At 52.6% G+C, this 11,964-nt stretch overlaps 1 protein-coding gene across 1 annotated transcript in view; it reads right to left on the reverse strand.

Annotated features, from left to right (window-relative positions):
- Positions 1-10,790, reverse strand: part of LOC132585917 (serine/threonine-protein kinase PAK 4-like) — a 29,723-nt gene extending 18,933 nt beyond the window's left edge. The window contains exons 1-3 of the mRNA XM_060257794.1: positions 10,689-10,790; positions 10,452-10,563; positions 2,551-3,413 (exon numbers count right to left, since the gene is read on the reverse strand). Of these exons, the coding sequence (XP_060113777.1) occupies positions 2,551-3,413; positions 10,452-10,563; positions 10,689-10,790 (1,077 nt within the window). The remainder of the gene's footprint in view (positions 1-2,550; positions 3,414-10,451; positions 10,564-10,688) is intronic.
- Between the last annotated feature and the right edge of the window lie 1,174 nt (positions 10,791-11,964).

Below are 11,964 nucleotides of genomic sequence, written 5' to 3' on the forward strand. Positions count from 1 at the left end.
TGCCGTCGTAGGTGCGAAGTGCTTAAGAGGCGCTTAAGAGCATACGAAAGCTTCCATTCTGAATAAAACTTAGTCTACTGCTTGGGGAGGGATGGTGGCTCAGTGGTAGAGCATCTGCTTGGGACGCAGAAGGTCCCAGGTTCAATCCCCGGCATCTCCAAAAAAAGGGTCCAGGCAAATAGGTGTGAAAAACCTCCGCTTGAGACCCTGGAGAGCCGCTGCCAGTCTGAGTAGACAATACTGACTTTGATGGACCAAAGAGGGTCTGATTCAGTAGAAGGCAGCTTCATATGCTCATATGCTTTGCTCTATTGCGTCAGACCAACACGGCTGCCTACTGGGATCTACCTTCCCTTAAAAGTTTGAGACAGGGAAGCAATACATTGACACCGGCCCTTGAATCTGCCTTGCACCGAACCAGACCCTCAGTCCATCAAGAGCAGTCTTGTCTACTCAGACCGACAGCAGCTCTCCGGGGTCTCAGGCAGAAAAGGGTCTTTCCCATCCCCTCCTGCCTGGCTCTTTTAACTGGAGATGCTGCCGGGGACTGGGCCAAGGGCCTTCTGCATGCCAAGCAGATGCTCTCCTCTCTGCAGGGTCTTAGGCAGAGGTCTTTCCCATCACCTCCTGCCTGGTCCTTTTTAACTGGAGATGCTGATGGGGATTGAACCGGGGACCTTCTGCATGCCAAGCAGAGGCTCTATTGCTGAATCACTGCCCCTCCCCTCTCCTTGAAACGCACAATTGCTTTTCCAGCCCCAACAATGTGGGAGAGTAGTGACACACTGAATTCCCCTGTGAGCAGGTCTGTGGTAAAAAACAAAACACCTCCAGAACTTGTGGAAGCGACAAGCTATGTAGAGGCGCAAGAGGTTCTCCTGCATGGGTCTGTCTTAGACAGCCTTGGTCTATCAGTCCCAGAATTGTCTACTCTTACACGAACTTTTATGAAGCTGCCTTCTACTGAATCAGACCCTCTTTGGTCCATCAAAGTCAGTCTTGTCTACTCAAGACTGGCAGTGGCTCTCCAGAGTCTCAAGCTGAGGTTCTTCACGCCTACTTGCCTGGACCCTTTTGAGTTGGAGATGCCGGGGATTGAACCTGGGACCTTCTGCTTACCAAGCAGATGCTCTACCACGGAGCCACTGTCCCTCCCCAAAGAGTTGTGAACCTATGAAGCTGCCTTCTACTGAATCAGACCCTCTTTGGTCCATCAAAGTCAGTCTTGTCTACTCAAGACTGGCAGCGGCTCTCCAGGGTCTCAAGCTGAGGTTCTTCACACCTACTTGCCTGGACCCTTTTGAGTTGGAGATGCCGGGGATTGAACCTGGGACCTTCTGCTTACCAAGCAGATGCTCTACCACGGAGCCACTGTCCCTCCCCAAAGAGTTGTGAACCTATGAAGCTGCCTTCTACTGAATCAGACCCTCTTTGGTCCATCAAAGTCAGTCTTGTCTACTCAAGACTGGCAGTGGCTCTCCAGGGTCTCAAGCTGAGGTCTTTCACGCCTATTTGCCTGGACCCTTTTTAGCTGGAGATGCAAAAGCTCTACCACTGAGCCACTGTCCCTCCCCTCTTGACTGGCAGCCGCTCTCTGGGAACCCACGGCAAGGTCTTTCCCGGCCTTCCAGCCTCTCCACCGGAGAACCAAAGGTCAGAACCTCCTGCGTGACAAGCTGAGTTCCGGCCCCTCCCAGCTGCCACACCTGCAGGTCAAACCGGGCCTTACCTGACCAGTAGCACCATAATGGGAGGGGAGGTTCCATTTTCATTCCCTCCACCCCCCCCCCCCAGGGAAAAAGGCAGATGGAAGAATATGCACACGAGCAGAGTGAGAGATGAGCTGGATGTGAAGAGAACTTGCAACTAAAGAAGGTGTGGGGGGGGGTGCGCTTGGAGGAAGCAGAAAGGTACCGAGGTGAAAAGGTGTGAGGAAAAGATCCCGAAAGTGGCTCCAAGCACCTGGCAGCTGTAACGTGGACTCCCTTACGGAGAAGGCTTCCAGCTTCCAGAGTCAAACTAGCCGTTCTACAGGGCAGAGAGGAGAAGCGTCTGGACAGGAGAAGGCAGGGCAGAAGGCTGTTGAAAGAGTGGACACACAGGGAGCACAGAGGAGAAAAGCGGGAGAGACGGCCAGTCCTTCAGGAAGCCAACAGAAGCACAGGAGCGGCTCAGGTGAGTGGAGGCAAGAGACGGCGGCAGGACAAAAAGGAGAGGCAAGGAGACCGGCCTTGGATAGAACGTAGCAGGAGGCACAGCGAGGAGCTGTGGCGGAAGGGGTGCCGCTCAAGAAATGTGGCCACAGAACACAGAGGAAGCAGAAAGAGTGAGACACAGTGAAGACACGGCCCCTGCAGTTCCGTGGGATGGGAGCACCACGGCCGTAGAAGGCTGAAACGCCTTCCACAGCCCGAGGAGGACACAGAGCCCTGCTTGAGAGGCTAGAGAATCAGTTTCTTCCACTGCTGGTGAGCTCAAGGACTGGGAAGGCAAGAAGTCCACGGCCGCCACCACGGCAAGCCTAAAGAGGACCAGGCGGAAAACGTTTACCTGAGAGCCCCGGACGGGATCGGTGTCAGCTCGTGGATACGTGTTAAAAGGACGCCCAGTCTGCTGTGCTGTTTTCATGACCCCCTCCGAGATGGGGATGTTCGGGGTCCGGATATTTGGTCCTGAAAGAGGCCGCTTTTCCCGGGGGGACTGTGGGCTGGTCGCTCCCGTGTATGTAGATTTGGGTCTTTTCTCAGGGCCGTCAGCACGCTCCCTCCTGACCACGCGGTCGGACGGCTCCTTGTCCCACGAGGGCTCCTTTCTCCCGTCCCGCTCGTGGGCTCTGTGCCTGCCATCCGAGGAGACCTTGTGGTACTCAGGAGGGGGTGGCCGGTGGCTGGGGGGCTGGTGAGCTTTGCCTGGGGGCTCCTGCCCCCGGGGGTGTTGCCCCCCAGCAGTCCTGTTCTCCCTGCTTCTCTCTCTGCCGTGCTCCTGCTCACTCCGGGAGGTGTGGCGGCTCCGCTCCTTGCGCTCTCGGCTCCGGCTCCCCTCCTCGCTGGGGGGCGGCGGTGGCCGCGGCTTGAGCCAAGCCTCGCTTAGGCCGTTCTCTTGGTACAGCTGTTCGTGCCGGGCCGGGAGGGGAGGGCTGTCCCTGCGCAGGGAATTGGAGCGCGACACGGACATGTTCTCAAACTCATCCAGCAGCCAGGCCAGGGAGCCATCTTTGGCAGTTCTGTTCCCTCGCACGATGGTCTTTACACACCGGGGGGGGCACCAGAAAATGGCGGCGGGGGGAGCGGGAGGGATGAGACGGTACGACACACACAGACAAACAAAAAAAAATAATAAGATAAGCAACGTAAAATGGGAGGGGGGGGAAGAAATTAAGATGCTTGGTAAGTGCTTGACATGATCGCAGCGGCCTTGGCATTTGCACACACAACGAAACAGAAAGGCAAGCCATGAGGAGGTGGGGGGAGGAGGCAGGCAAGCAGGCATTCACACACTGGAGAAGCAGGGCCTTTGAGCAGCCCTCTCTGGCCCACGATAATTATTTATATCACACCAGCAATGTTCGTGACACTCTACAGCAGGGGTGTCCAATGGTAGCTCTCCAGATGGGTTTTTTTTGCCTACAACTCCCATCAGCCCCAGCCATTGGCCGTGCTGGCTTGGGCTGATGGGAGTTGTAGGCAAAAAAAAAAAACCATCTGGAGAGCTACCGTTGGCCGCACCTGCTCTACAGGACGGAAGATGACCTCTTCACCTATACGGCCCCATTCCAACCTGCATACTCTTTAATGACCAATGCATGTACAAAAATGATAATTTGCCTCTGTGGAACAGGGGGAGAAGGGAAACCAAAAAGGTTCCTTGCTTTTCTGTCTGAACAAGCAAGACTCTCCCCCCCCAACACCCCCTCCCCCAATGTGCGATCAGATTTATCATACTTTGGTTCCACATATTTTAGATATTGGATTTATATTTTAAGTACTGCCTCTCATAGCCAGCAGATGGCGCTTCAGTTGTAGGCTGAAGTCAGATCTCAAACCGCTGGCACCGGATGGAAGAACAAAAACAGAAGCCTGCTGGAACTCTAAATTCTAATCACGTTTGTTCCTAAGTTTGAGTCCAGTGGCACCTTTAAGACCAACAAAGTTTTATTTTTGCTGTAAGCTGTCCTGTGCACGCACATCTGCCAGGAATAAAGCGCGGTTGGTCTTAAAAGGTGCCAGTGGACTCAACCTACGTTCTGCTGCTGTAGACCAACATGGCTATCCATCTGAACGTTTATTCTAGTTTGAATGACAGAGACGCTGACCTGGAAAAGCCCCCCCCCCCCCGATTTGTGCACACCTTGCTCACTGAGATCAATGCAATTTTAACTCTTCTCATTTGACAGTGCTTGCCCCCACCCCTTGAGCCTCTAACCAAAAATCTTACACTCCCCATCTCTCCAAGGTTCACACCCATTTCCCAGTTTGGTGTGGAGTCAGTTTCGTGCAGTGGTTAAGTGTGCAGACTCTAATCCGGGAGAACCGGGCTTGATTCCCCACTCCTCCACATGCACCTGCTGGAGTGGCCTTGGGTCAGCCGCAACTGTCTCAGAGCTGTTCTGCTTAAGAGCGGTTCTGGGAGAGCTCTCTCAGCCCCACCTACCTCACAGGGTGTCTGTTGTAGGGACGGGAAGGGAAAGGAGATTGTAAGCCATTCTGAAACTCCAAGTGAAGGAAAGGAAAGGTCCCCTGTGCAAGCACCAGTCGTTTCCGACTTTGGGGTGACGTCGCATCACGTTTTCACGACAGACTTTTTTTACGGGGGTTTGCCATTGCCTTCCCCAGTCTTCTACACCCCCCCCCCAGCAAGCTGGGGACTCATTTCACCGACCTCGGAAGGATGGAAGGCTGAGTCAACCTCAAGCCAGCTACCTGAAAACCCAGCTTCCGCCAGGGATCGAACTCAGGTCGTGAGCAGAGTGGGGTATAAATGGAGTATAAGTGAAGGGTGGGGTATAAATCCAATCTCTTCTTCTACCCTCTCCCCCCGCCCCTCCACCACTGTTCTGCCTGACACACAGATCTCTTGGCAAGCTGCGAGCTCCAAAACACAACAGCCCACGAAGAGGCCTAGGTCTCCACAAGCAAGCGGCTCTGGCAAAACCCACCACACACAGGATGGTCAAAACCTCCTGAGCACGTTCGCCAGGCTGCAGCTGAAGCAAGGCTTGACCCACAGGAGCGGCACACATTGCATCGAGATGCCCAGCCCTAGTAACGGCTGGATTGCACTAAGGGCGAGAGATGCCACAACTTCAGAACAGCACCAATGCAAGGAGCTTCTCTGGACACTCTGCGTCCTCTCTCCCATCCATGAGCCTTCACACAGTGCTCGATTTCCAAGACAGCCTCTCCTCTGCCTTAAAAGCCCTTCTTGCTACCTAAGTCGGGTGTGGTGGTGGATGGGACTACTCAGTGGAAAGAGAAAAAGAACGCTGGGCGTTTTGTTCAGCTGGTGCAAGAGCCCCCAGGACGCTCCCCCTTCTGTGAATAGTTTTCAACTCAGCCCCTCTGTGAGAGCTGAAGAACCCCAAAGAACTTGCTGTTGGAAACAGAATCCTAGAGTTGGAAGGGACATCCAGGGTCATCTAGTCCAACCCTCTGCACAATGCAGGAAACTCACAAACACCTCCCCCTAAATTCACAGGATCTTCATTGCTGTCAGATGGCCACCTAGCCTCTGTTGAAAAACCTCCAAGGAAGGAGAGCCCACCACCTCCTGAAGAATCATAGAATCCTAGAGTTGGAAGAGACCTCTAGGGTCATCTCGTCCAACCCCCTGCACAATGCAGGAAACTCACAAACGCCTCCCCCTAAATTCACAGGATCCTCAATGCTGTCAGATGGCCATCTAGACTCTGTTTAAAAACCTCCAAGGAAGGAGAGCCCACCACCTCCTGAAGAATCCTAGAATCCTAGAGTTGGAAGAGACCTCTAGGGTCATCTCGTCCAACCCCCTGCACAATGCAGGAAACTCACAAACGCCTCCCCCTAAATTCACAGGATCCTCAATGCTGTCAGATGGCCATCTAGACTCTGTTTAAAAACCTCCAAGGAAGGAGAGCCCACCACCTCCTGAAGAATCCTAGAATCCTAGAGTTGGAAGAGACCTCTAGGGTCATCTCGTCCAACCCCCTGCACAATGCAGGAAACTCACAAACGCCTCCCCCTAAATTCACAGGATCCTCAATGCTGTCAGATGGCCATCTAGACTCTGTTTAAAAACCTCCAAGGAAGGAGAGCCCACCACCTCCTGAAGAATCATAGAATCCTAGAGTTGGAAGAGACCTCTAGGGTCATCTCGTCCAACCCCCTGCACAATGCAGGAAACTCACAAACGCCTCCCCCTAAATTCACAGGATCCTCAATGCTGTCAGATGGCCATCTAGACTCTGTTTAAAAACCTCCAAGGAAGGAGAGCCCACCACCTCCCAAGGAGGAAGCCTGTTCCACTGAGGAGCCGCTCTAATGGCCAGTAAGTTCTTCCTAATGTTGAGCTGGAAACTCTTTTGATTTAATTTCAACCCATTGGTTCTGGTCCTTCCTTCTGGGGCACAGAAAACAAATCCACACCATCCTCCATAGGACAGCCCTTCAAGTACTTGAAGATGGTGATCCTATCACTTCTCAGCCGCCTCCTCTCCAGGCTAAACATCCCCAGCTCCTTCAACCTTTCCTCATAGAACTTGGTCTCCAGACCCCTCACCATCTTCGTCGCCCTCCTCTGGATCCGTTCCAGCCTATCTTTATCCCTAAAATGTGGTGCCCAAAACTGAACAAAAGACTCCAGGTGAGAGCAGAGCAAAGCGATACCATCACTTCATGTGATCTGGACACTGTATTTCTGTTGATACAGTCCAAAATTGCATTTGCCTTTTTAGCCACCACATCACACTGTTTACTCATGTTCAACGTATGGTCCAGTAAGACTCCTCCACATGCTAGTGGAGGTTGTGGGAAACTGAGAGCCAGTTTGGTGTAGTGGTTAAGTGTGCGGACTCTTATCTGGGAGAACCGGGTTTGATTCCCCCCTCCTCCACTTGCAGCTGCTGGAATGGCCTTGGGTCAGCCAGAGCTCTCCTATCTGGGAGAACCGGGTTTGATTCCCCACTCCTCCACTTGCACCTGCTGGCATGGCCTTGAGTCAGCCATAGCTATTGCAGGAGTTGTCCTTGAAAGGGCAGCTGCTGTGAGAGCCCTCTCAGCCCCATCCACCTCACAGGGTGTCTGTTGTAGGGGGAGAAGACATAGGAGATTGTAAGCTGCTCTGAGTCTCTGATTCAGGAAGAAGGGCGGAGTATAAATCTGCAATTCTTCTTCTTCTTGACATGTTCCAGGGACTCTCTCTCTCTGTCAGTGATTAAACACACAGAGAACAGCCCCTTAAAGACACCTGGCACTTGCTGCAGGAGACAGAACTCATGTTCTCATGCCAGAATCAAGGACAGCACTTCAGTCTGGGAATGAAGAATTTAAATGCTTCTCCAGAAATAACATTCTCTGTACACACAGCACCAGCTTGTCAGGAACAACAGCGCAGCTAGCCTTTTTCCCGACATGTGGCTTGTTCCTTATGCAAACGTGAAAATCCACCACGGATCTCCTTGCAGCCTGAACTGGAACAGTCCGTTCATTAAAGCGAGACTTGAGCCGGGAGCATCGCAAAGACCAACCAGATTTTCGGGATATGAGCTTTGACTCCCAAAAAGTCCTGGACCCAAAATCCGGCTGCTCTCCCAGAGAGCAACATGGCTGCCCTCTGAAACGTCCCCCGTTTATTAGGGGATTTTGTTGACTCCTGACAGCATCACTTGGATGGCTGGGCAAAGGAGGGTCTGCAGAGACAAAATGGAGGCGGTTCTGTTTCTGGCACGGTCCCGACGCCAGCTACCCACTCGGAACGTTTTAATAGGCAAGAGCTGATCCCCTTCACCCCCTTGCTTGCACAGAGCACAGCCCCACACTGCGAGACTTCTTTCATACAAGCTGTGCAGCTGCGTAAAGATTTCCTTATCAGACAGATCAAGACCACGCCGAAGCAGCTGGAAACAGCAAGAGGCCAGTTGGTGGGGGACGAGGGTGGAAATGGGACAGGAACCAGCACTCGGGAGAAGAGAGGAAGAGGCAAAGACGGAACAAAACGCCTAGATCTGGGGCCAGCAAGGTCCAAATCCTAGGTCCAGAAGCACTCACAATAACTGGCATTGAGCTGTGCACATTTTGCACAAGGAAGGGGGCTAACCTCACACAGCACCCTTTATCAGCCACCGCTGTTGTACAAAGAGAAGGTTACTCTCCAGTAGGGGCTTCATACCAAGGGCAGGGGTGCCGACTATTGACTGGTCAAATATGGCAGGACTAGGTGGCGCTTTAGCTCATCAAGGCTTCAGATTGGCTGAAGGTAAGCAGGGGCAAACGGTTTTGTAGCTGGCTCTGCCTACTGCGGCAGCCGTTTCGTGGCTGTGCCCACTGTGGTGTGTCGGAATTCCAAAGGTGCCCAAAAAATCAAAAGGACTGGAGATCCCTCATTGACTGAGCCCTGTTTGCAAGAACTGCGTTTAAAGAACTCGTATCAATTGCTTTCACTCTGCCTCCGCCTCTCTCCTTTTCTGTTTCTGGATTTCACTTCCGCAGGCTGACCCTGGTACAAAGGCCAAAGAGAAGAGTTGTGAAAACAGCTCACCCTCCTTGCAACCTTATCTAGCATTGGGAAAAGCTGTCGTCGTTCCTTGCGGTTTCAGGGGCTCAACGGCCACAAACCCACCAGGCCAATGGCAGCGCTCTCCTCCGGCAAAGGCCTCCTAAGTGCGCCAGTCCACACATGAACACACGAAGCTGCCTTCTACTGAATCAGACCCCCCCTGGATCCATCAAAGTCAGTCTTGTCTACTCAGACTGGCAGCGGCTCTCCAGGATCTTCAGCTGAGGTTTTTCACACCTATTGGCCTGGACCCTTTTTAGTTGGAGATGCCGGGGATTGAACCTGGGACCTTCTGCTTACCAAGCAGATGCACTGAGCCACCGTCCCTCCACAACACAGCAGGATCCAGCCCCTCTCAGGGGTGAGTCTGTCAATGGCAGAAACCTTTTCTTTGATTCCCTTAGCAAGTCATCTCTGCATTCCATCCCCAGCCAGCTGCTTTTCCCGCAACAAAGGCCGCTTTTTGAAAAGGGAAAGCACAGCTCCCCATCAGATGACAGATTCTGTGCACTCACAAAGAGCAGAACTATCAGCCAACGTTCAGTGCCTGCCTGGTTCCCAAAACGGGGCTGGACCCTCCGCAAAACAGGCCACGTCGCTTGGAGCCTGTTGCTTGGACTGGCTTTTGAAGTGTTCCGTGGGGCAAACCAGAGGCATTTCGAGGGTGCCTGGAACCGTGGCAAACGGAAGTGGTACACAACCCCTCCGGGCGGACCACCTGGCCCCACCCTGCTGCCTCAAAGCTGAGAACTGGGAGCATCTCCAACACCAAAAGCATCACCCTCCCTGGCAGAACTGCCCCAGAATTTATGAAGCAAGCACGGAGAAGGATCCGGCATCTTCTGCATGCACCAGTATTTGCATTCTGCCTCCAGGAACGCACTGCACAAACGAGGCTGTGAAGGGCCACTATCCCAAGGAGAGGTGTGGATCAACAAGCCAGGGTTTTAAAGTGAGAAAGAGCTGGGGGGTGGAGTTTAGAGTGATTTGTGGACTAGAATCAAGGGAAAGGGCTCTAGTATGACGTCTAGACCCTTGGGAGCTACTCTGCTGTGTCCTGGGCCAAAGGAGGCCAGCTCTCATCACAGAGCTGAAGAGGAGAGCCAGTTTGGTGTCGTGGTTAAGTGCGCGGACTCTCATCTGGGAGGACTGGGTTTGATTCCCCACTCCTCCACTTGCAGCTGCTGGAATGGCCTTGGGTCAGCCATAGCTCTCGCAGTTGTCCTTGAAAGGGCAGCTTCTGTCAGAGCTCTCTCAGCCCCACCTACCTCGCAGGGTATCTGTTGTGGGGGGAGAAGATATAGGAGATTGTGAGCCGCTCTGAGATTCAGAGTATAGGGTGGGATATAAATCCAGTATCATCATCTCATCTGGGAGAACCGGGTTTGATTCCCTACTCCTCCACTTGCAGCTGCTGGAATGGCCTTGGGTCAGCCATAGCTCTCGCAGGAGTTGTCCTTGAAAGGGCAGCTTCTGTCAGAGCTCTCTCAGCCCCACCTACCTCACAGGGTGTCTGTTGTGGGGGGAGAAGATATAGGAGATTGTGAGTCGCTCTGAGACTCTGAGATTCAGAGTACAGGGCGGGATATAAATCCAGTATCTTCACCTTCTACTACTACTGCAGACGGCTGCAGAACTGGAACAAGAGGCCTTGGCTACCCCTGAGCCCCCACCCACAAGGTGCTGCTGGAATCACAAGGTACAGACACTGCTGTGACACGATGCCACGTCCTCGTTGGTCTGGGGTGGGCCGGTGTTTCCTCTCCTGCCGCCCTTGAGGTCTGGTGCACAGTGAGAGGGATAGCAAGCTGCCAGCTGCCCCGGCAGGAATACCCAAAAAAGGCTGCGGCCCACGTCTGGTGCCCGACAGCTTCGTTTATAAGCAGAGAGGGATGGGAACACTGTTTCCCTGGCGCCAGGAGACTGATCTCGCAACATACCTGGACGTGCAAATCCACAATTCCTCCCAGTGCCCCGTGGCAATAGCGCTTGGCAAGACTTGAAAACGCTCCAACAATTCTGGTCTCCACCAACCGTTGCATGTACACCTATTCTATGTACAGCAACGCAAAGCACTGAGGAGGCTCTCTCGCTATTACAACTGATCTCCAGCTGGCCAAGATCAGCTCCGCTGGGGAAAATGAAAAACAATCCGAGAGAGGTCACTATGATGGATAACATAACAAAAAATACAAGCTAGTGGCCAATTTACTAAGAAGTATTTAGAAATCAGTCCAAATGTCCAAAACGTGTGCATTCAAGTCCCAAAGTAGTGTGGTGACAAGCCAATCGATTAAGTGCCCGTTTCTTTCCAGTCTTCATCAGACCTGGGACCACTAACAAAAGAAAATATTATACAAAAATATCAGAAGGACATTCAGACACCACATGTTTTAAACATGTTAGTTGCACCATTAGGGTGTGCAAGAAGCCTCATACTGAGCTGTAGCCGATGCGGAATTGCTGCCGGAGACGCTCGTGTCTCCTTTTTAAAAAATTATGTAAAGAATCTATATAATTGAATCAATATGTAAATATGGTATTTTTTCACTGGAAGAGGGGTTGGTGGTGTCTGAATGTCCTTCTGATATTTTTGTGGAGAGCCAGTTTGGTGTAGTGGTTAAGTGTGCGGACTCTTATCTGGGAGAACCGGGTTTGATTCCCCACTCCTCCACTTGCACCTGCTAGCATGGCCTTGGGTCAGCCATAGCTCTGGCAGAGGTTGTCCTTGAAAGGGCAGCTGCTGTGAGAGCCCTCTCCAGCCCCACCCACCTCACAGGGTGTCTGTTGTGGGGGGGGGGGGAAGGTAAAGGAGATTGTGAGCCGCTCTGAGACTCTTCGGAGTGGAGGGCGGGATATAAATCCAATATCTTCTTCTTGTATAATATTTTCTTTTGTTAGCGGTCCCACGTCTGATGAAGACTGGAAAGACACAAGTACTTAATCGATTGGCTTGTCACCACACTACTTTGGGACTTGAATACAGACGTTTTGGACATTTGGACCGGTTTCTATATATTTCTTAGTAAATTGGTCACTAGCTTGCATTTTTCTGTTGTGTTATCCACTAGGGAAAACGGCTGCCTTGGAGGGGACCCTGTACCCTGCTGGGGCCCCCCTTCCTCCCTAGACCCCTCTCCGTTGGCTCCACCCCAAATCTCCAGGAATTTCCCAACGCAGAGGTGGCAACCCTGACCACTTAGCTCTCCAAAGATA

This window comes from Heteronotia binoei, chromosome 17, assembly GCF_032191835.1.
Source record: "Heteronotia binoei isolate CCM8104 ecotype False Entrance Well chromosome 17, APGP_CSIRO_Hbin_v1, whole genome shotgun sequence".
NCBI classification, from domain to species: Eukaryota; Metazoa; Chordata; class Lepidosauria; order Squamata; family Gekkonidae; genus Heteronotia; species Heteronotia binoei.